Raw genomic sequence first — 25,612 nt, 5'->3', positions numbered from 1 at the left:
TTGGCCCCAGTGATATACTGGGCCGTACGCACTACCCTCTGCAGCGCCTTACGGTCAGATGCCGAGCAGTTGCCATACCAGGAGGTGATGCAACCGGTCAGGATGCTATTGATGGGGCAGTTGTAGAACTCTTTGAGGATCCTGAGAGGGAAAAGGTGTTGTCCTGCCCTCTTAACTGTCTTGGTGTGTTTGGACCATAATTGTTTGTTGGTGATGTGGACACCAAGGAACTCAACTCTCGACCCGCTCCACCCTGTCGATGTTAATGGGGGCCTGTTCGGCTCTCCTTTTCCTATAGTCCAGGATCATCTCCTTTGTCTTGCTCACATTGAGGGAGAGGTTGATGTCCTGGCACCACACTGCCAGGTCTCTGACCTCCTCCCTATAGGCTGTCTCATCGTTGTCGGTGATCAGGCCTACCACTGTTTTATCGTCAGCAAACTTAAGGATGGCGTTGGAGCCGTGCTTGGTCAGGCAGTCATGGGTGAACAGGGAGTTCAGGAGGGGACTAAGTACGCACCCCTGAGGGGCCCCATTGATGAGGATCAGCGTAGCAGAAATTGGGTTGCCTACCCTTACCACCTGGGGGTGTCCCGTCAGGAAGTTCAGGATGCAGTTGCAGAGGGAGGTGTTTAGTCCCAGGGTCCTTAGCTTAGTGATGAGCTTTGTGGGCATCATGGTGTTGAACACAGCTGTAATCAATGAACAGCATTCTCACATAGGTGTTAATTTTGTCGTGGTGCGAATGGGCAGTGTGGAGTGCGATTGAGATTGCGTCATCTGTTGGAGCGGTATGCGAATTGGAGTGGGTCTAGGGTTTCCAGCATGATGGTGTTGATGTGACCCATGACCAGCCATTCAAAGCACTTCATGGCTACTGATGTGGGTGCTACGGGGCGGTAATCGTTTAGTCAGGTTACCTTCGCTTTATTGGGCACAAGGACTTTGGTGGTCTGCTTAAAACATGTAGTTATTACAGACTTGGTCAGGGAGAGATTGAAAATGTCAGTGAAGACACTTGCCAGTTGGTTCGCGCATGCTTTGAGTACACGTCCTGGTAATCCATCTGGCCCACGGCTTATCAATAAATGGCCAGTTTTTAAAGTTCTTGCTCACATCAGCTACGGAGAGCGTAATCACAGTCGTCCAGAACAGCTGGTGTTCTCATGCATGGTTCGGTGTTGCTTGCCTCGAAGCCAGCATAAAATACATTTAGCTCGTCTAGTAGGCTTGCATCACTGGGCAGCTTGCAGCTGGGTTTCCCTTTGTAGTCCATAATATTTTTCGAGCCCTGCCACATCCGACGAGCATCAGAGCCGGTGAAGTACGATTCAGTCTTAGTCCTGTATTGACGCTTTGACTGTTTGATGGTTCGTCTGAGGGTATAGCGGGATTTCTTCTAAGCATCCGGATTAGTGTCCCGCTCCTTGAAAGCAGCAACTCTAGCCTTTAGCTCGCTGTGGATGCTGCCTGTAATCCATGGCTTCTGGTTGGGAAATGTACGTGCGGTCACTATGTGGACGTCGACATCGATGCATTTATTGATGAAGCTGATGACTGAGGTGGTATACCCCTCAATGCCTCACCTTGGTGCCCACACCAGGTTTATGGCTCTATACTACACACCATTTTGTGTTTTTCTGTACACCGCTATGGCTCTTCTGTACATAGCAGAAGTCTATCACCTCAACAAGCGAAAGGGAAACTGGGATGCCTTTCATTGTGTGGAACTGTGGTTGTGTGAATTCACCCAGAACATACCTTGGATGGACATGGAGAAAACTGAATGCCTGCCTGCTCTGCTAGGAGGGGCTACTGACTCTACACAGCCTAGGGATTGGTCTCTATGTCTGTCAGTCAGGACTGTAGCAAATTTCAGCAACAACAATTGTCACCATAAGCCTACAGTGTCTGAAATGTAAATTATTAGAACTACAACAAGGACAATGTTTCTGCAATGAAACACACAACACAGTCACAGCATCTCACTTTAGAACAGGGAAACACTGCTTACTGGCAATCTTAATTCCATACTCCATCTGACGCCTGTTCAGGTCAGGAGGGTGCTTAGATTTACTGAACATGCGATAGAATAACGACAGGTATGATTGTTATTCAAGTAGAATGAAAAGTATGCAGTTAAATGAGCTGTTACTTGTACTTTAATCTATGTCTTAATGCATGTGTGTGGGACCCTGTCAGGTCACATTGTTCTCTTGGTCTTGAAATATCTTTATGTCAGGGCTGTTTAATGTCGGTCCTGGAGGGCCGAAACACACACAAAGGTTTTTCTTCTACCTGGTAGTTAATTGCACTCACCTGCTGTCCCAGGTCTGAATTAGTCCCTTATTAGAAGGAGAGGATGAAAACCAGAAGTGTTTCGGCCCTCCTGGACCGACATTGAACAGCGCTGCTTCATGATAACTCTGGCAGGCTGCTTCTCAGGTTAGCACTCGCCCCCCAGTCTTGGTTTTGACTCAAACTAAATTTGCTCCGGTCTTGAATCGGTCTCACTTTAGGTCTCGAACAAGGCATTGCCCGCAGATGTATTGCTTTGAAAACGTGGAAGTGTCCCAAAACATTATTAATGTATTATTCACTAAATAGTGGTTCTCACCTACAACATTAAGATGGATTATCATAATGGAATTGCACTATTTAAAGAATCAAGCATTTCATTTTTCAGCTATTGATCAAATAGGCATCGCTCTGGTGAACTAGTCCTATACTGAGACTTATGTGAATAATGACCTATTGATATGTTTTTATTGTAGGTAAAACACACATTTCACATTTGCCTTAACAGGGTGTGTTGGAGAAATTGTCGAAATAGGGGAACTGTTCATTTGATGAGGATCAAAATGAACTTCTTCCTCCCCTCTGCCATCCTCTTCTTCCTTTCCCTCCTATCTCAACCTCTTCTACCCTCATCCGTTCTCTCGTCCTCACTCTGTAACCCCTCCCAACCTCTTCCTTATTTCCTCCTCCACCTCTTCTTCCTCTCCTACCCCTCCATTTGTTCTGAGGGTATATCCAGGAGCATAACATCCTAATGAGGCTAACACACACACACACACACACACACACACACACACACACACACACACACACACACACACACACACACACACACACACACACACACACACACACACACACACACACACACACACACACACACACACACACACACACACACACACAGAGAGACAGACAGACTATCCTCTGAGACACATGCTGTGGTGATGACGGGATTCAACTCAAATGACTCGAGTGGTTTTCCACTCTAACAGCCTCTCCAAGGATGTCATTTGTAAGGAGAGAGTAGGTTCAACCCTATGATTTTGACAGGCATGAGTCCTTAGTTGCTACATCATTGATTCTTGAAGAATATAACTTATAAATTACTCATGTGCTTAGTTTAACTTTCAGAACCCATCAGAACCCAAATATACACTTGTTTAGTCTGTTTAACCTCTACAGGATCGGTGTACCCCCGTGGGACGGTTGAGCTAACGTAGGCTAATGTGATTAGCATGAGGTTGGAAGTAACAAGAACATTTCCCAGGACATAGACATATCTGATATTGTCAGAAAGCTTAAATTCTTGTTAATCAAACTGCACTGTCCAATTTACAGTAGCTATTACAGTGAAATAATACCATGCTATTGTTTGAGGAGAGTGCACAGTTATGAACTTAAAAATGTATTAATAAACCAGTTAGGCACATTTGGGCAGTCTTGATACAACATTTTTAACAGAAATGCAATGGTTCATTGGATCAGTCCAAAACTTTACACATAAACTGCTGCCATCTAGTGGCAAAATCGAAATTGTGCCTGGGCTGGAATAACACATTATGGCCTTTTTCTTCCATTTCAAAGATGACGGTACAAAACAAAAAGTGTTCTTTTCTTTGTATTATCTTTTACCAGATCTAATGTGTTATTCTCCTACATTAATTTAACATTTCCACAAACATCAAAGTGTTTCCTTTCAAATCGTATCACGAATATGCATATCCTTGCTTCAGGGCCTGAGCTACAGGCAGTTAGATTAGGGTATGTCATTTTAGGCAAAAATTGAAAAAAAGGGGCGGATCCTTAAGAGGTTCGTACATTTAAACAAACACTGTATAGTCTCAAAACATGGCTAAAATTATACATTTGATGTTCAGTCCTTGAATCCATAGCTCTGTCTTTGAATTTGAGAGTGGTTACATTTCTCCAGACCCTCCCTTAGCTTTTTAGCGAAACGGATGGGGAATATGCTTAGTTATTGCTCCAATGAAAGATTCTAGCTTTAACGGAACGAATAGAGGGAAATGGTAAAAGGGAACTCTTGCACAGTCCGTATACTTCTAAAAACCCAACATATAATAAATGCAACATTTCTGTCACATATCCTTCCCTTTGTCAAGACTTGAGGGAAGGACATGGTTGATCCGATAGCAGGCTGTTTATTCTCTGTGGTGTGTATAGCATTACATGTGTGTCTTACAGTATATCTCTGTTAGGGGACAAGTGACACTTTATAGGCTAGGGACACTTTATTAACCATTAGTTACACACCTATGTTACTTGTCATTATTAGTCATAGGACGGTTGGTATCTGTATTCTGTGGGGTTGAATTGTATTCTACTAGAATTGATCATGGCTATAGTGTGATGAAACCCGAATGAATCCATTGTACATTAACAGTTTACTCTGAATGAGGAAATATATGGTTTTGTCGGTGGATAACTAGAGCCTTTACTAAAGACAAAGGAATGATTAGATAGACAGAGGATTTGGGAAGCAGACGTGTCTGTAATGAGACCATCATTATCAAGATATACTCCATTATTCCCCACAGGGTAGAATGACATGGAGATCAATGCTATATGGTAAAGACTTATCCCATAGGGATTTATGCTAATAACAAAGACAAAGAGATTGACAGGAGACTTCTTATTGCTGACATTCTGGCTGCTAATAAATCTGTACCTTTGTTGAGATCTCTTTGTTCGATAGGCAACACAGACTAGAGAAAATAGTTATGTTAAAAATAATCAATTAATACATTTAACGTTTTTATTTGATAGAAAGATTGTTTCTTACAACGATAAAGGTTTCTCCACATATGTATTCTTCCAAATCAAAATAATGGAGAGTTCTCTTTCACTGGGTATCCTGAACATTTCCCTGTAGAGAGACAAAGAGCTGCCTATACCACAAAGTGAATGTTAACAGAAATAAATACAAATTCTGTCAATAATGTGAATTCTGCTGTGGTTGGAACCCATTTGATCATGCAGTTTGCTGTGTTTAACACGGTCCTCTCAAAGCTAAGGGGATGAATAGATGTGGGCGCAATGTTCCGGCACATACAGAACTAACGCTCTTTCCAGTAATTTTTGGGGTCCCCCAAAAAATCTGCTTGTCAAAAGGTTGTGAGGTGGGGGCCCCAACCCAATTTTGCTTGGTTCCCCCAAAAGGCAAGAGCTGGTGCTGTTGAGAAGCTCAAACGCTGTAAATGACCCACCCACAAGAAACCATAATATGACAGGTCTGATTTAGACAGATACAAATACGATGTATTGTCTGCGAAGGTTTGTCTCTTGCAGATCATTTTACAAAGAAAGTCTTTGGAAATTTGTACCTCAACTGAAATTTTCTAATAGAGAAGTCATTGAATAAATGAAGTGAATTGACGTGAGGCATTTGAAACATCATGTACGTGTAAGTCTGCCATGTCTGGTACGTCGGACTCATTTTAGGAAGCTTGAGTTATACATGCAGAGCCTAGTATGGAGGCCTACAGGCAAACATGTTTTGTTTGTATGGCATTTTATGTGCATTAGTTAAACCTTCATATATGTCTCTCTGTTGTTGTGTCTTGAAAGCATACCCTTCATTAGGGTTTCCGTCCTATATTATCTCTGCAGACATCCTCATTCATAGTGAGACAGTAATGAGTCAGCCTTGGTTGTCATGACATTCATCTGAAGTTTCAGAATGGCTTCTTTTCACTACGCCAGGCAGTAAGATACTTAAGTATTTGAGAGTGTCAATGGGATTCTATGGCAACAAGAAATAAATCAAAATGGAAGATAAACGGCTCATATATTTGCCCACTGTGGTGTACTTGAGTAATGTTTCCTGCCGGGTAGTCTATAAAAATAACCATAAACAAAATAATCATACTCATCATGACAAACAACATCATTTTTCACAACAGAGAATTCTATAGGTTCTGTAGACTAAAGAGATTGACATTTACCCGGTGGCAGTTAAGTCAGCCCTGTTGTTATAACCGTTTAATAGTAAGCTAACAGGTCTGTCTGGTGGACTGCTGCAGGTGGGATCTCCTTTCCTTCCCCTCCCCCTCTTCATACTACTCTACTCCAGGACTGTATCTCAATAGTCTATAGTGGTCTCCTCTCCTCATCTCCTCTCCTTCATTTCAATAGTCTATAGTGGTCTCCTCTCCTCCTCTCCTTCATTTCAATACTCTATAGTGGTCTCCTCTCCTCATCTCCTCTCCTTCATTTCAATACTCTATAGTGGTCTCCTCTCCTCATCTCCTCATCTCCTCTCCTTCATTTTAATAGTCTATAGTGGTCTCCTCTCCTCATCTCCTCTCCTTCATTTCAATAGTCTATAGTGGTCTCCTCTCCTCATCTCCTCTCCTTCATTTTAATAGTCTATAGTGGTCTCCTCTCCTCATCTCCTCTCCTTCATTTCAATAGTCTATTATGGTCTCCTCATCTCCTGTCCTTCATTTTAATAGTCTATAGTGGTCTCCTCTCCTCATCTCCTCTCCTTCATTTTAATAGTCTATAGTGGTCTCCTCATCTCCTCTCCTTCATTTCAATAGTCTATAGTGGTCTCCTCGTCTCCTCTTCAGTTTCACTAACTGTAAATACAGTGTAGAAGAGAGCAATATGGTGGAGACCTAATTGGAAGTAGTTTTGATCTGTGCCAGTGCTGTTCTTTCATGTCAGAGCAGATGTGGTTCAGGAGAAGAGAAGGAGACATATAAGACTGTTGATATGCAGTATCAAGTATCATTGTTTTAGTGTGCGTTTTGCAAAGTTGATGTTTAATGATCTTGAACTATACAGGTCGAAAAATCACGGTTAAGGGTATCATCTCATCCAAGACCAAGGGAGTAATCTATCTCATCACCTGTTCATGTGGAAAAGCCTGCGTAGCACAAATGAAAAGACAATTAAAACAACCCATAGCTGAACACCGCAGCTCAATCAGGTGTGAGAACATTGACTATCCAGTAGCAGCTTATTTTGTTGAAGCTAACCATCCCATCTCCTCCCTCAAATACACAGGCATTGAGCATGTTGCTCTACCAAGGAGAGGAGGTAACATGGAGATCCTACAACTACAAAGGGAGGCTTACTGGATATACTACTGAAATCTGCTGTTTCTTTTATTTGGAATAAGCTTTATGTGTGGATGTCAGCAGTACACTACATGGTAAATGATATACAGAAATATGCAGTTGATTATAGCTAAGCTAATATAAATAACATTGGCATACACATACATTATCTGTTATTCAAAACCAACACGCTTGGATGCACCTTTTCTGTACATAATCCATACACAACATGCTGTCACTATGGCAACAATGTCCCCCGATGGCTCAGAAGTCAAAGTTTTAACCAGTTTTATTTTTTAATTTTTTACCTTTATTTAACTAGGCAGGAACATATTCTGTAAAGTGAGGATTACTACTAATATTAATAGCTTTATCTTTATTTCACTAGGCAGGAACATATTCTGTAAAGTGAGGATTACTACTAATATTAATAGCTTTATCTTTATTTAACTAGGCAGGAACATATTCTGTAAAGTGAGGATTACTACTAATATTAATAGCTTTATCTTTCAGGTGCTTTTCAGGCATTGCACTCAAATCGATACCATTGTAGTGATTTAGGGAGAACCTATGGAGTGGGGCTTGAACCAGCAACCCTACAGTTATCCAGACCTCTTGGCAAAGGTACAGTGAACTCACATTCACAGGGCTTATACTATTGTTACTACTGCTTTAAGTCCTTCCACTATTCAGAGATACACGTCCATGTAATCAAACCAACAGACATTCTGACAGGGCTAGCCCTGAGCTAGAGATCGTTTTCCCTCAGGCAGGACTGTACCTATGATGACAACAGGAAAATATTTCCACTGGACCCACGGAAGTATGTCCACACATTTCTAACCCAATCCTGGGGTTTAACAAAGGAAAAACAGCCACCCCAACCATCCCATCTACCCCTGGGGCACCACAGAGACAATAGAGCCAGTGTTAACTAAACATTGTCTGTGACTCTAGCCTCTGTCAATTTGACAGTTTTTCAGTGACCTTTAAACGTGGAACAACTGCTGATGGACAGTCAATGTTTTAATTACTGTAATAATGGTGGAGGATAAACCAAATGTGTTTTCAAATCAAAACCTAATGCTGATATGAAACTATGATGATGCAATCAACACATGGGCCTACTGCATTGGTAGTATTTTAAATCTGCTCATAAAATACTGCTCATAAAGACCTTTAACAACAAGAACAAAAATGCACTTCGACATACATTTGTACATCATTTGTTGATTTAATATCCCCATGGATGGTGTAATGTTGGAGAGCAAAGCCAGCAGTGAATGTACTGTGAATCTTGGATTCTCATATGGATTATCTGCAATTTACATTGAATATATGGTGACTAGCCTATATGCCAAGATAGTGTCCCCACTAGGCACAGACTTCAATTCAATGTCGATTCAAATGCAAGAACACAGCTTTTCAGGGGTTTTAAAGCTCTTCAGAAGAGAATCGCCAATGAGCTGCTTTTTTAAGTCCAGTCACCAGCACCACACTGCTCAGCTGAAAGGACTTTTCTAAAAATGTGTTTTCAGCAAAAGCAGATGACATGAAAGCAGCAGTCTCACCCTCGTTGGTATAACAGCACACAGAACTAATCGCTGAACTTCAGCCTGTTGTGTCCTAGAAAGACACACTGCAGATAACACATTAATCAAATACCATGTACATAAGGGGCATGGGTATACAGGAAATAAATAACAAATACAGTAAAAGTGCTTATAACAAGTAAAAGTGCTTGGTTTATGTTCCTGAGAGCCATGCAGACACACACTAGAAGAGTAGAGAATATATTATCAGGCCACTACTGTAACGGTACAATCCTGTTACATCAAATATAACCAGAAAACAAGATGATGAGAGTTTGCCATGACTGTAGGTCTGCAGTGAACTGACTTGATCAATTATGCGGTAGCCCACTGGGCACAAACCTCACTTCACCGTCTAGTTTTGATTTACATTTGAGAGATACCCTCTTAGAAAAAAGGGTTACAAAAGGGTTCTTTGGCTGTCCCCATTGAAGAACCCTTTTTGGTTCCAGATTGAACTATTTTGGGTTCCATATACAGCCCTCTGTGGAAAGGGTTCTACCTGGAACCAAATAGGGTATGGGGACAGCCAAAGAACCCTTTTAGGTTCTAGATAGTACTATTTTTTCTAAGAGGACTCAAAAGCCTGCACACACTGTGCCTGTCCAGGATGGGAGTTGAAGGTAAGCCCTATGCACCAAGTCAGGGGCTGAAATGGTGGTGTCTGGTTAGGTAGGTACAAGTGGACGTGGAGGTTTAGGGCTGAAGGCTGATTTGGTGGTCTGGTTAGGTAGGTACCAGTGGGACGTGGAGGTATAGGGCTGAAGGCTGATTTGGTGGTCTGGTTAGGTACGTACCAGTGGGACGTGGAGGTTTAGGGCTGAAGGCTGATTTGGTGGTCTGGTTAGGTAGGTACCAGTGGGACGTGGAGGTTTAGGGCTGAAGGCTGATTTGGTGGTCTGGTTAGGTAGGTACCAGTGGGGATGTGGAGGTTTAGGGCTGAAGGCTGATTTGGTGGTCTGGTTAGGTAGGTACCAGTGGGACGTGGTTTAGGGCTGAAGGCTGATTTGGTGGTCTGGTTAGGTAGGTACCAGTGGGACGTGGAGGTTTAGGGCTGAAGGCTGATTTGGTGGTCTGGTTAGGTAGGTACCAGTGGGGACGTGGAGGTTTAGGGCTGAAGGCTGATTTGGTGGTCTGGTTAGGTAGGTACCAGTGGGGATGTGGAGGTTTAGGGCTGAAGGCTGATTTGGTGGTCTGGTTAGGTAGGTACCAGTGGGGATGTGGAGGTTTAGGGCTGAAGGCTGATTTGGTGGTCTGGTTAGGTAGGTACCAGTGGGACGTGGAGGTTTAGGGCTGGAGGCTGAAATGGTGGTCTGGTTAGGTACGTACCAGTGGGACGTGGAGGTTTAGGGCTGAAGGCTGATTTGGTGGTAAGGTTAGGTAGGTACCAGTGGGATGTGGAGGTTTAGGGCTGAAGGCTGATTTGGTGGTCTGGTTAGGTAGGTACCAGTGGGACGTGGAGGTTTAGGGCTGAAGGCTGATTTGGTGGTCTGGTTAGGTAGGTACCAGTGGGATGTGGAGGTTTAGGGCTGAAGGCTGATTTGGTGGTCTGGTTAGGTAGGTACCAGTGGGACGTGGAGGTTTAGGGCTGAAGGCTGATTTGGTGGTCTGGTTAGGTAGGTACCAGTGGGGATGTGGTTTAGGGCTGAAGGCTGATTTGGTGGTCTGGTTAGGTAGGTACCAGTGGGGATGTGGAGGTTTAGGGCTGAAGGCTGATTTGGTGATCTGGTTAGATAGGTACCAGTGGGACGTGGAGGTTTAGGGCTGAAGGCTGATTTGGTGGTAAGGTTAGGTAGGTACCAGTGAGATGTGGAGGTTTACGGCTGAAGGCTGATTTGGTGGTCTGGTTAGATAGGTACCAGTGGGATGTGGAGGTTTAGGGCTGAAGGCTGATTTGGTGGTCTGGTTGGATAGGTACCAGTGGGATGTGGAGATTTAGGGCTGAAGGCTGATTTGGTGGTCTGGTTAGGTAGGTACCAGTGGGATGTGGAGGTTTACGGCTGAAGGCTGATTTGGTGGTCTGGTTAGGTAGGTACCAGTGGGACGTGGAGGTTTAGGGCTGAAGGCTGATTTGGTGGTCTGGTTAGGTACGTACCAGTGGGACGTGGAGGTTTAGGGCTGAAGGCTGATTTGGTGGTAAGGTTAGGTAGGTAGCAGTGGGATGTGGAGGTTTAGGGCTGAAGGCTGATTTGGTGGTCTGGTTAGGTAGGTACCAGTGGGGATGTGGAGGTTTAGGGCTGAATGCTGATTTGGTGGTCTGGTTAGGTAGGTACCAGTGGGACGTGGAGGTTTAGGGCTGAAGGCTGATTTGGTGGTCTGGTTAGGTAGGTACCAGTGGGACGTGGAGGTTTAGGGCTGAAGGCTGAAATGGTGGTCTGGTTAGGTAGGTACCAGTGGGACGTGGAGGTTTAGGGCTGAAGGCTGATTTGGTGGTCTGGTTAGATAGGTACCAGTGGGACGTGGAGGTTTAGGGCTGAAGGCTGATTTGGTGGTAAGGTTAGGTAGGTACCAGTGGGATGTGGAGGTTTAGGGCTGAAGGCTGATTTGGTGGTCTGGTTAGGTAGGTACCAGTGGGACGTGGTTTAGGGCTGAAGGCTGATTTGGTGGTAAGGTTAGGTAGGTACCAGTGGGATGTGGAGGTTTAGGGCTGAAGGCTGATTTGGTGGTCTGGTTAGGTAGGTACCAGTGGGACATGGAGGTTTAGGGCTGAAGGCTGATTTGGTGGTCTGGTTGGATAGGTACCAGTGGGATGTGGAGGTTTAGGGCTGAAGGCTGATTTGGTGGTCTGGTTAGGTAGGCACCAGTGGGGGTACCAGACCCACCTCCCTCAGCTGGTCCAGTTTTTCCAGAGTCTCCTTGGTGTCAAACTGCCACTCTTTCACCTGCTCCACTGCTGTAAATCCCTCCTGAAACACACAGACGCGTGATTGTACAAACAGTTACACACTGATGCAAAAAGACACATTTGAATAGAAAATGTCTATGCCAACCTCAAGTTTTATTTGAGAAGATGTGATACTCACATGGTTTTTGAGCCTGGTGTCAGCCCCTCCAACAATGAGCAGCTTGAGTATCTTATATCTGCCCAGACGCACAGCATCATGCAGCGGAGTGTCCCCCTCCTGGAATACACAAATACAATACAACACTATGAGGACAACCAAGATAACGATGACAACGAGGACAACCAAGATAATGATGACAACGAGGACAACCAAGATGATGATGACAACGAGGACAACCAAGATAATGATGACAACGAGGACAACCAAGATAATGATGACAACGAGGACAACCAAGATAATGATGACAACGAGGACAACCAAGATGATGAGCCAGATTGTTACAATGAGGATGTTTGTTTATTGTATTTCAAGAGGAAAGGAATGATAAAAGGCTTTTTAAGCACCAATACCACACAAAACTGGCTTACAAAATCATATTAGACCAGGTAAGATGCAGTGAGAAAGCATGACGTCCTACCCTGTCTCTGGCGTTGATTTTGGCTCCACTGTTCAGCAGGTGTCCCACTACGTCAGAATGGCCTGTCCTGGTGGCCACATGGAGAGGGCTGGCCATCAGCTAGGGATGAGAGAGAGAGAGAGAGAGAGAGAGAGAGTTACAGCCAACATGGGCGCATTTCTCCTCATTTCCCCCTCTTCACCGGGATTGATGTGAAATACATTGTGAAAGATGCTGCAGATAACAATTCCTTGTAGCTGAAATCTTCCCAATTCTACATGTCAAATGACAAATAAACATGTCTGTTCTTAATATATCTTAACCCCACTGAGGACAACCCTGGACTGGTGAAATGATAAGGCCGTGGGTAGATGGCCATTCTGTTAGCTGGCTAACTCCATAATGAATGAAATGTCAGTGGCTATAGTCGCACAAAAGCATCATGACACACACCCACGTCTCACCTTGTCCCTGATGTTGAGGTCAGCTCCATATATCTGGAGGACCTTGATCACAGCTAGACTTCCTCCTCTACAGGCCCAGTGAACAGCTCTGGACTCCAGCTGGAACACACACAACATGGCCACCTTCGCTGTACAATGTCTGAGGCTTAACAACTGACTCATCACCAGCTTTCCATTCCACAGCCCTATAACCTTAGCAATTATACAATTATCAGCGCAATACTTGAGGTTATATAGATGTTACATGCTGTATATGTGATAAAAAAAAAAGTTGTCCATTTGTTCCTTAGCATTGGAGTTAAAAACACAATTATGTCAATTATGTAATTTCATAGCTTTTATCATGGCAACATACATTGACTTTAGAACATACAGTATTAATGGCAAGTCTCTCACCCGGTCTTTAGAATTGATGTTAGCTCCTTTCTCTAGAAGCTTCTGGATGACGGTGGAGTGTCCCTCGATGGAGGCAAAGTGCAGTGCTGTCCTCCTTAACTGGAAAATTATAAATTATGTAAGATGTTGAAATGTTAAAATTATTTTGTTTAAGATAAAAGGTACAATTTTTTTAAAATATATATTTTGTGCTACTGCTACAGTAGTGCAAGGCCATTGCAGATTGCTAGGCCACAATAATTTCAATTTACCTCTTGGACAATACAGTTGAACTTTGAACTATTGAAGCCAGATCTTTCAACAAGTAAATACATATCTTTTGTGAAGTGAAGTCACATGCCTGGATTTTAACCTTTGTTTTGAGCCTTTTCCAGAAATGGGAAGTAGACCAAAAATTAAAGCAATTGTCTGAGGATCGTGCTAGATCGTTCGGTGTAAAACTAATCGTTCTATGTAAAAGCTTAATAAAGGTTAAAATCCAGATCATGTGACATGATAAGTTGACCGTATACCATACAGACAAGTACTTTCCTCATCACTGAAATTGGGGTCTCCTCCATCTTCCAGATATTTCTCCACCACTTTGAGTTTACCCTGAGTCGCTGCCTTCATGAAGTCAAAAGTGTCTACAGGTCCTAACTGACAAACACAAAGACCCATAAAAACGTGTTTGTGTTACTCTCTGGGACTTAGCAACTGATCCAGAATCAGCAAACCCTGGTCCCACTCTTCAAAATGACTAACAGAGTATATTCTGCATTGTTCCGGTCATCAAAAATAAATATTGCTAAATCTGATATAAATGTTGCCTCACCACAGGTATGTCCATGGCCAACTTGGATGAGGACCCCGACTTCTTCAACTTCCAGATCTCCTTGATGCTCTCTGGTCCTCCCTGATCAACTATCTTCCCCTCTGAAAATGATTTCCTCTCTCTCTCCTCTGGCTAGGGGAGACAAGATGGTGGTCAGAAGATTAGATTCTACTCTCATACAGACTGACTCAGAATTGGTACCCCCCCTCTCTCTCTCTCTCTCTCTCTCTCTCTCTCTCTCTCTCTCTCTCTCTCTACCTTGACATAATAACAACAATAAAGAATACGACTGCCAAAACACGACACGAGATAGATTACATTCATCGTGTAATGAATGATATCTAATATTGTCTTAACTATTTAAAGTATTACTATTCGCTCATTCTTCATACACCAGCCCTAGTCTGGTATGAGTGACTGGCCTCCCTTCCTTTGTTTTGTGTCTAGTGTAAACCAACAGCTGTTTGAACAGTAGCTAGCTTCCACCTGATTTACTACAGGGGATAGAAGGGGAGAGGGTGTGAGAGGGTCAGGTCAGTGCCTGGAAAAGCAGAGATGCCAGGGGCTCATGTTGAAGTGGCTAATGGCCAGATACATTCATAGCACGGTAACCTCATAGCCTGGTTGTGATCGTAAATGAGAACATGTTCTCAGCAAAATATCTGGTAATAGAACAATGATGTTGGCACTAACCAACCTTGGGGAAATAGAAACAGCCTCTTGCGATAGATGTGAATAGGTTGTGTGTTCTTCATAAAATACAGGTGAATAGAATCAAATATTGTCTCAATAACAAGCCTGGTAAAAGAGAGCTAAGTAGAATGTATTGACATGAAACTATTCCTGGATTTAGAATGTAGGATTCACAGACTAATGGAACTGAGGGTGAGCACATAACCAAATGTATCAGAAGTTTATTTATTTTTCCTTTGACTTTACCTGGATGCTTTCAACATTGTGATTGGTGGGTTCACTGCCTGGTTCTTCCTGTTCAGGTGTGTCCCACTTTATATGTCCCAGCTTCACTGCTCGCGCTCTGCGACGCTGGTTAATAGCATAGAAATAATATTCAAATCATAACTCTAAAGTGAATTGAAAAACACACCTTAATATACTTTACAATTAAAACAGAAATGCAAAAATAGAAAGACAAGCAAAACATTCTTTTCCATTTGTAGAAAACCGGCGTAACCCTTCTGTACCTGCAGTAAAGTACTTATGTTTACAGTTTCTTTAACCGCTTTGGAACTATTTTCACAAGAATGTGGTGAATTTTAAAAACTGTTTGTACAAAACTCCAAATTGGCAACACTCGTAAAGCAGCCATTTTACAATCAAAACCTTTCATTATGCATTCATTTTGTTTGCAGACATCTTTCACCACACAACCATTGATCCAAAATCTAAGTTTACTGTGAAATATAATGAGTACATTGGTTTAATCACCAAAACACAACATAATGATATCTTCTCAGTTTAGTCATTTGAACAACCAGCTAATCCAATAGCAACAAATTTCCCTTTGAATGTAGTAAGCTCCAGTACTGTAAAGTGCAATACATTACACGGTGTTTTACATCAGGCAATACACTTGCACTACCCATTAAAATTGACTAAACATCACATTTCCATAATTTCTATCCCATGTGTGATCAAAGGTGTGATCATTGGACACATCTTTCATCATGTAATCAAATAAAAGAAAATAAGGAAACAATGTTTAGCAGCACTAGTTTGTATCAAGCCTGTTTTGAGCATTTCGCCCATAGAAAGAATGAACAGTAAATATGTTAATTGTTCATGCACCTGGGGATAAACCTTTTGGCATGGTGAATCCATGGCCTGAAGGAGGGTAGTGTGCTCATGGGGATGGAAATCATACATCTTCCACCTGCATTGTAATCGTCTATTGTATTTTACAGTATTGTATTGTAGTTATGTGTTGTAGTGGTCCTGTACGTGACTCAGTTAGTAAGAGCATGGCACCAGCAACACCAGAGTTGTGGGTTTGATTCCCATTGGGGTCACATACCAAAATATGTGGACTGTTGTCACTTTGGATGAAAGTGTCTGCTACCTAAATGGCATATATTACGGTATTACAGTGCTGTATTAGCCAGTATTAAAGTACTCTATTGGCCAATGATATTTTAGTAAAGCAGTATGAAATCTCCTGATCAAAAAGACCCCAGAAACGTCATTTTGGACACATGTTTACCGTATAGAGGATGCATTTCTTTCTTGTTTTCGAATTTCTGTATTATTTTCGTATTGGTATTGTATATATTTCTGTATTATTTTCCTATTGGTATTGTATATATTTCTGTATTATTTTCCTATTGGTATTGTATATATTTCTGTATTATTTTCCTATTGGTATTGTATATATTTCTGTATTATTTTCCTATTGGTATTGTATATATTTCTGTATTATTTTCCTATTGGTATTGTATATATTTCTGTATTATTTTCCTATTGGTATTGTATATATTTCTGTATTATTTTCCTATTGGTATTGTATATATTTCTGTATTATTTTCCTATTGGTATTGTATATATTTCTGTATTATTTTCCTATTGGTATTGTATATATTTCTGTATTATTTTCCTATTGGTATTGTATATATTTCTGCACTGTAGGAGCTAAAAATACAAGCATTTCACTGCACCTGCTGTAACATCTACTAATCTGTGTACGCAACCAGTAAACTTTGATTTGTTACATACAGTACATCTCTGATCTTGTCAATAACAGATTTTTATTTTATTTACTGTGAAGTAAAATCATAATAGTCATCGTCATAGTAGTACATTCAAGAGTGGCGCAGCGATCTAAGGCACTGCATCTCAGCGCTTGAGGCATCACTACAGTGTCACTACAGACAGCCTGGTTCGAATCCATGCTGTATCACAACTGGCCATGATTGGGAGTCCCATAGGGCGGCGCACAATCTGCCCAGTGTCGTCCGGGTTTGGCTGGTGTAACAAATAACAATTTGTTCTTAACTGACTTGCCTAGTTAAAATTACAATAATTAATATATAATACTTTTTATGTTTCTACTTTACAGACATACATTTTAATGATTTAGTTCTCTAAATCTGTAGTAGACAAGCCCGTTTAACATTTGTAGGTTTACCAAACAGTTAAGTGATTATCGATTAAGTAATAGTAAAATGTATTTTACTAAAATAATCATATCAAAAGTCATGTGAGCATTGCATTGTGAAAGGCAATTGCTTTATATGAACATGTATTGTAATGTAGTGGGTGCGTGCTGGTGGCAGGGAAGTCAGGCGCAGGAGAACGAACTTGGTGTAAACGGAGTCGTTTAATAAGTGCTCACAAAACTCAGAAAACCAAAATATACAAAATAATAAAAGTGGGTACAAAACCCGTCACACACCAGAACATAACTTGCACATATCATACAATCAAACAATCACCGACAAGGACATGAGGGGAAACAGAGGATTAAATACACAACATGTAATTGATGGGATTGGAACCAGGTGTGAAGGAAGACAAGACAAAACCAATGGAAAATGAAAAATGAATCAGCGATGGCTAGAAGGTCGGTGACGTCGACCGCCGAACACCGCCCGAACAAGGAGAGGGACCAACTTCGGCGGAAGTCGTGACGTAACGTGAAACATTTCTAGATAAAACACTGATTAAGTTTTGTGAAAAAGTGACTTATGATTTTGTGTGTTGTACTTAGTCAATTGAAAATGTGCTTAAAGTTTTGGAACAATTTCCTGTTTGATGATCTGTTTTGCATTTTGTACTAAGAGTTGTGAAAATGTACCACATGCTTGCACTAAATATTGCACTAAAGCGATGAACAAAACTGTAACATGAGATTAGTGGTAAATATAATGTATAACTAACAAGCTAATTGCCCTCTAGTGCTGAACTGCTGGTGTAAGAAAGTATAAATTAAGTCATTCATTAAAATCTGTGAATCCCAAATCTGTCTGCTTGCAGAGGAAGGTGAGATTTAACTCTGCTCTCTCCCTGGAGGCAGTATCAAGCCATCTGTTGAGGGGCATGGATCATAGAGGAATCTACAAGATCACTTGTCCATGCAATATCATGTATTTTTGCATGGAATATTCAAATGAATTCAAATGAATATTCAAACTGAAATGATGATATTAGAATGGTAAAAACATGAACAAATATAGACAAAAATCCTGAAGTAAAATCCTTGCAGACACCATGACATACAAATGTCTATGAAAGTCTATGAAACAAAATACCTGTATAATCAAGGACATTACTTTATTTATAATTCAGTAATTACTTGATTTCATGTATTAGTTGTAAAGATGTAGCAATGTACTATAGATAGCCTACTGTAGGTCAGAGGTCAGGCTGTTAAGTTAATAAGCTGTAAACTATTTTAGAAGCAGCAAAGGGTCTCGTGGTTATAGATACCTCAGTTAACTATTGGTCACACCAGGGGGAGAACTGCCCCCTCTCATTGAAGCCATGAAGTCATGGCCGACCAGAGAACTGCAGGCTGTTGTTTTCAGAAAGTTTTCAGAAAGCAGGATCCACCTATGTACTACTGAATGGGAAAATGGCAATCTTCATGGTCAATACTTGTGTGAATAAAATAAAATAAAAATCAGAAGACAGTCCCGGTATCAATAATTGCTTCTATTACACCAGATGTACAGTATGTCCTTGAAGGAATTATAAAACAATCTCACAAAGAACAAGTTAAAAGGATACATTTGTTGCTACCGGCAGCCTGCAGTCCCCGGTCGGACTTAAACTTGAGATAATCAATGAGAGTGAGCAGTCGTTCACCCCACTTCCTGAAGTAGCTCAAACTGGGCATTTTATTTATTTATTGAGAATCCCCCCACACCCCCAAGAGACGCCATCTTAGCAAGCTAAAACTGACTTCCTGAGCTTTAAATGTGCCATTGAGTCTTCACATTGGAATGAATGGTGTGACGTCATTGATGGCTTTGTCCATTCTTATACAGTCAATGGGTCACACATAGTCACACAGTCACAGCAAAGGCTAGCTCAGGTCACTCAGCCTCACACAGTTTGCACCAGCTAATGCAAGTGCATGTATGTGCGGGTGTGTGTACACATGTTTGTGTCTATGTTAATATGTACAGTAGGATACGTGATTGTTTTAAAGGCCCAGATATTTTCCTGTGTTTTATATAATTTCCACACTGAGGTTGAAATAATACTGTGAAATTGTGAAAATTATGATAAAGCCCTTTTAGTGTAAGAGCTGTTTGAAAAGATCTCCTGAAATTTCAGCCTGTTTTGGTGGGATGGAGTTTTGGCCTTCCATGGTAACATCACCATGCTGTATATTCGTTAATAGACCAATAAGAAAGAGAGTTCCAAACCTCTCTGCCAATAACAGATCGTTTTCAGTTTTCCCCTCCTTACTCAGTCCTAGTATAATTCTTGCTTGAGAAATTTGCTTCAAAGCTATTTTTGTTTATTTCTGACCATTTTAATTGAAAACAAACTGTTACCCAGAAAATATTTAAAAATAAATAAAATGTAATACACCATTGTTGTTTATGATGACGCAATGACATGTTACCATTTTACTACTAGAATGCATCTTGAATTTAAAACGGTCTAAATAACTGATCATTTCCCCCTACCTCAGACTTCTTGAGGTCCAGTTCTGCTGTCACATTGGAAGCCCACTGCACATCCTCCTCCATACTGAGGTGTCCGTTCAGGGTTGAAATAGAAACAAAACGACAGAAACACAACCTGTGGTTGAAACAACTTCACAATTCTCACTTCCAATTTACATCTAACAGTTCTAACAGCTGAATAGCAAACAGATTGTCTGTCTAAACGTCAGTATTCCTGCTCAGGGGACCGGTTGGTTACTAGCTGGGATGTGGCAGTCCAGATGATCTTATACTTCCTAATTGGAATGCCAGGCTCACCAGGGGCATTGTGAAATCCTAGTAGACAGGTCTACTACTGTAGACCTGGAGTGCGTGTATGTGTGCATGTGTGTGACCCCCCCACCCCCTTACACACACACGCTCTAGAGGTATGAGCACAGGGTGCGTTTGTTGCCCCTGTGCCAGCCCTGTTAGCTGTCGTTTCACAAGGCCTCCAGACTCCAGGCCTGTAAACACACAGTTTTGGACGATTACGTTATTTATAAGTGCGTCAAGTGATACCTTGTAAATATCGGCAAGGCTCATACTGTGAAGCAACCAATCAGAGACCGGCGTCGCAGATCGTCCTTTATGGATGCAGTTTGACACAAATATCAGTAGGTTTATCAGTCTGTAACAAAAGCCTTTGTATGTTACAAATGTTGTTCACAGTTCCCCCCCCCCCCCCGACCCCACACACACACACACACACACACACCACACCACACCACCCTTTCACATGCACACCTTTGAAAAGCAGTTGATAGCAAAGGTCAGGCTAAAATACTGAGCAGCCCACCACCAGAGCATGCTACTTATCTGAGCTGTAATAAATGTGTGATCCAGCAGGATGAGTCATGGTGATTGATATAAATCTCAGGTTAAGAGGACATTAGAGAGCAGTAAATAAATATAGGTATTACTTAGGCTGTGTGTGTGTGACATCACCAGAACACATGGGCCGAGAGCAGTGCACAGAACAAGCCTCAATATGTGTATGCCTTCGTGCTCAGACGGATTAATGTAAAAAGGCATACACAAAAGTTATTACATTTGTACAGATGGCCCCGTATTTCTGCACATACACTACCGTTCAAAAGTTTAGGGTCACTTAGAAATGTCCTTGTTTTTGAAAGAAAAGCACAGCGCAAACTGGCTCTAACCAGAATAGAAAGAGGAGTGGGAGGCCCCGGTGCACAACTGAGCAAGAGGACAAGTACATTAGAGTGTCTAGTTTGAGAAACAGATGCCTCACAAGTCCTCAACTGGCAGCTTCATTAAATAGTACCTGCAAAACACCAGTCTCAATGTCAACAGTGAAGAGGTGACTCCAGGATGCTGGCCTTCTAGGCAGAGTTGCAAAGAAAAAGCCATATCTCAGACTGGCCAATAAAAATAAATGATTAAGATGGGCAAAAGAACACAGACACTGAACAGAGGAACTCTGCCTAGAAGGCCAGCCTCCCGGAGTCGCCTCTTCACTGTTGACGTTGAGACTGGTGTTTTGCAGGTACTATTTAATGAAGTTAGATACTCAACTAGTCTAAAGTGGCCAGTTTTATTGCTTCTTCATTTAGAACAAACGTTTTCACCTGTGCTAACATAATTACAAAAGGGTTTTCTAATGATCAATTCGTCTTTTAAAATGCTAAACTTGGATTAGCTAACACAACGTGCCATTGGAACACAGGAGTGATGGTTGCTGATAATGGGCCTCTTGACGCCTATGTAGATATTCCATAAAAAAATCAGCCGTTTCCAGCTACAATAGTCATTTACAACATTAACAATGTCTACACTGTATTTCTGAGCAATTTTATGTTATTTTAATAGCCTAAAAATGTGCTTTTCTTTAAAAAACAAGGACATTTCTAAGTGACTCCAAACTTTTGAACGGTAGTTTACGTTAGCATACACACACACACACACACACACACACACACACACACACACACACACACACACACACACACACACACACACACACACACACACACACACACACACACACACACACACACACACACACACACACCGGCTGTTATTCCTGTGAGCCTGACCGTCTTACTGTGTAACAGTAGGTGAATTATTAATTTTCAGTTAGGAAGGAGGAGGCAGAGTTCACTGGTGCATCAAGAGCTTAACACACTCTCTGACACAGATGTAGAATCAGCTCACCCTCACCTTAAACTTAACGTTTACCACAAGTAGTACAAACACAAAACCGACCTCAGATCAGCGGTTAGGGACATCTTCAGTTTAGTGTGGCAGCCATTTTAGCTGATTAGAGTAATTTGCCTTCTTGTCGTCACCAGAGCATGGAGGACAGAAGAACCCCACAGACAACTGCTGTCTACAGACTTTCTCTAACATCTCTGAGCCCCTAGTCTTCAGGTAGGTATTTCTCTTTTATTTTTCTTATATAAAATATTTAGAATTGTTCTATTCAACCTTCATTTAGCCAAGTTTGTCACTGAGATATGTCTTTGTTAAGTTTACTAATGGCTGTGAAGAGTTAGCTAGCAACAGCAACCTTCAGTCAATATTGTCAATGTCTTGGTGTGGATAGATCTAATGGATTTCAGGACAAGCACAGAAAAATAGGATCTCATCCCTAACCTTTCCTGGTGTGACACTATAATAATTTGAAGGGTGTTTATTTTTGCCCTGTAATGAAAATGCATTTATTGCATAGCCCAACTCTCACTGAGGCACCTGCAGGGGATGGGGTAACAGCCAGAAACACCATTGTCCAGCAAGGGCACAGCAACAGCTTTTTTTACAATGTCAGCTCCAGGACTCGAACCAAAAACCTTGCGGTTACTGGCACAACGCTTTAACCTCAAGGCTACCTGCCACCCCTGCTGCATGGCCACAATCTGGCTGAACCCTAACCCTAGCCACAAGCCCAATCCTGATCCTACCTTTCCCTGGTCCGACCCCAGGTCAGCATGGTGACTCTGAAACACCTTAGTGTGGAGGACCCAGATGACTACAGCTCTCCTCCGGTGCCTGATGCTGACTTCACTGAGATAACACCTGCTACACACAGGAGACCTACACCTGGCACCAGGGAGATGCTACTCAGCAGGTGTGGCTCTGTGTGTGTGTGTGTGTGTGTGTGTGTGTGTGTGTGTGTGTGTGTGTGTGTGTGTGTGTGTGTGTGTGTGTGTGTGTGTGTGTGTGTGTGTGTGTGTGTGTCATTCATGTATATCCTTTCTATTCCAGGACTAACAACCTAGCCTTGAGTCTGGTGCTGCTGGTGGGATGCTACTCTGCTGTTCTGATCCCTGCTCTTATACCTTCAGACCCTCTGTCAGGGGCTAATGACAACCAACACACTGACATGGTACTGAACACACACAAAAGCACATGAATACATGAATACATAACAGTTGAAGTCGGAGGTTTACATACACCATAGCCAAATACGTTTTAACTCATTTCTTTCACAATTCCTGACATTTAATCCTTGTAAAAATTCCATGTTTTAGGTCAGTTAGGATCACCACTTTATTTTAAGAATGTGAAATGTCAGAATAATAGTAGAGAGAATTATTTATTTCAGCTTTTATTTCTTTCATTGCATTCCCAGGGGTCAGAAGTGTACATACACTTAATAAGTATTTGGCCATTAAATTAACTTGGGTCAAATGTTTGGGTAGCCTTCCACAAGCTTCCTACAATAAGTTGGGTAACTTTTGGCCCATTCCTCCTCACAGAGCTGGTGTAACTGAGTCAGGTTTGTAGGCCTCCTTGCTCGCACACGCTTTTTCAGTTCTGCCCACAAATTTTCTATAGGATTGAGGTTAGGGCTTTGTGATGGCCACTCCAATACCTTGACTTTGTTGTCCTTAAGCCATTTTGCCACAACTGTGGAAGTATGCTTGGGGTCATTGTCCATTTGGAAGACCAATTTGCAACCAAGCGTTAACTTCCTGACTGATGTCTTGAGATGTTGCTTCAATATCTCCACATAATTTTCCATCCTCATGACGCCATCTATTTTGTGAAGTGCACCAGTCCCTCCTGCAGCAAAGCACCCCCACATCATGACGCTGCCACCCCCGTGCTTCACGGTTGGGATGGTGTTCTTTGGCTTGCAAGCCTCACCTTTTTTCCTCCAAACAACGATGGTCATTACGGTCAAACAGTTCTAATTTTGTTTCATCAGACCAGAGGACATTTCTCCAAAAAGTACGATCTTTCTCCCCATGTGCAGTTGCAAACCGTAGTCTGGCTGTTTTATGATGTTTTGGAGACGTGGCTTCTTCCTTGCTGAGTGGCCTTTCAGGTTATGTCGATATAGGACTCGTTTTACTGTAGATATAGATACTTTTGTACCTGTTCCCTCCAGAATCTTCACAAGGTCCTTTGCTGTTGTTCTGGGATTGATTTGCACTTTTTGCACCAAAGTACGTTCATCTCTAGGAGACAACACGCGTCTCCTTCCTGAGCTGTATGACGACTGCGTGGTCCCATGGTGTTTATACTTGCGTACTACTGTTTGTACAGATGAATGTGGTACCTTCAGGCATTTGGAAATTGCTCCAAAGGATGAATCAGACATGTCGAGGTCTACAATTTTTTTTCTGAGGTCTTGGCTGATTTTTTTATTTATTTTTTCTGAGTCTGAAGGTAGGCCTTGAAATACATCCACAGGTACACCTCCAATTGACTCAAATGATTTCAATTAGACTATCAGAAGCTTCTAATGCCATGACATCATTTTCTGGAATTTTCCAAGCTGTTTAAAGGCACAGTCAACTTAGTGTATGTAAACTTCTGACCCACTGGAATTGTGATACAGTGAATTATAAGTGAAATAATCTGTCTGTAAACAATTGTTGGAAAATGTACTTGTGTCATGCACAAAGTAGATGTCCTAACCGACTTGCCAAAACTCCAGTTTGTTAACAAGAAATGTGTGGAGTGGTTGAAAAACGAGTTTTAATGACTCCAACCTAAGTGTATGTAAACTTCCGACTTCAACTGTATATTTGGGTGAGGCTTGTGTATTAAACTGCTTAAACTGTGCTGTAGGACTTATTAAATTCTCTCTCCCCTCTCCTCTCTCCTCCAGGTCTTACTAAACTCCCCCTCCCTCTCCCCTCTCCTCTCTCCTCCAGGTCTTACTAAACTCCCCCTCCCTCTCCCCTCTCATCTCTCCTCCAGGTCTTACTAAACTCCCACTCTCCTCTCTCCTCCAGGTCTTACTAAACTCCCCGTCTCCTCTCTCCTCCAGGTCTTACTAACCTCCTCCTCCCTCTCCCCTCTCCTCTCTCCTCCAGGTCTTACTAAACTCCCCTCCCCCTCCCTCTCCCCTCTCTCCTCCAGGTCTTACTAAACTCCTCCTCCCTCTCCCCTCTCCTCTCTCCTCCAGGTCTTACTAAACTCCCCTCCCCCTCCCTCTCCCCTCTCTCCTCCAGGTCTTACTAAACTCCCCCTCCCTCTCCCCTCTCCTCTCTCCTCCAGGTCTTACTAACCTCCCCCTCCCTCTCCCCTCTCCTCTCTCCTCCAGGTCTTACTAAACTCCCCTCCCTCTCCTCTCTCCTCAAGGTCTTACTAAACTCCCCTCCATCTCCCCTCTCCTCTCTCCTCCAGGTCTTACTAACCTCCCCCTCCCTCTCCCCTCTCCTCTCTCCTCCAGGTCTTACTAACCTCCCCCTCCCTCTCCCCTCTCCTCTCTCCTCCAGGTCTTACTAACCTCCCCCTCCCTCTCCCCTCTCCTCTCTCCTCCAGGTCTTACTAAACTCCCCCTCCCTCTCCCCTCACCTCTCTCCTCCAGGTCTTACTAACCTTCCCCTCCCTCTCCTCTCTCATCCAGGTCTTA

General features: G+C 42.4%; 1 protein-coding gene and 1 long non-coding RNA gene across 2 annotated transcripts in view; both read left to right on the top strand.

Annotated features, from left to right (window-relative positions):
* Positions 1 to 819: 819 nt before the first annotated feature.
* On the top strand, positions 820 to 16,867 carry LOC123731429 (uncharacterized). Its single transcript, XR_006762532.1, has 2 exons — positions 820 to 11,534; positions 11,650 to 16,867. It is a non-coding gene; the product is annotated as an uncharacterized lncRNA (long non-coding RNA).
* A 5,007-nt stretch (positions 16,868 to 21,874) lies between these two features.
* Positions 21,875 to 25,612, top strand: part of st3gal7 (ST3 beta-galactoside alpha-2,3-sialyltransferase 7) — a 67,710-nt gene continuing 63,972 nt past the window's right edge. The window contains exons 1-3 of the mRNA XM_045710061.1: positions 21,875 to 22,173; positions 22,725 to 22,870; positions 23,008 to 23,128. Of these exons, the coding sequence (XP_045566017.1) occupies positions 22,731 to 22,870; positions 23,008 to 23,128 (261 nt within the window). The 5' untranslated portion in view covers positions 21,875 to 22,173; positions 22,725 to 22,730. The remainder of the gene's footprint in view (positions 22,174 to 22,724; positions 22,871 to 23,007; positions 23,129 to 25,612) is intronic.

The sequence above is a fragment of the Salmo salar genome, chromosome ssa28, assembly GCF_905237065.1.
Source record: "Salmo salar chromosome ssa28, Ssal_v3.1, whole genome shotgun sequence".
Lineage (NCBI taxonomy): Eukaryota > Metazoa > Chordata > Actinopteri > Salmoniformes > Salmonidae > Salmo > Salmo salar.
Note: the sequence above shows the minus strand (reverse complement) of the source record. Positions and strands in the feature narration are given on the sequence as shown.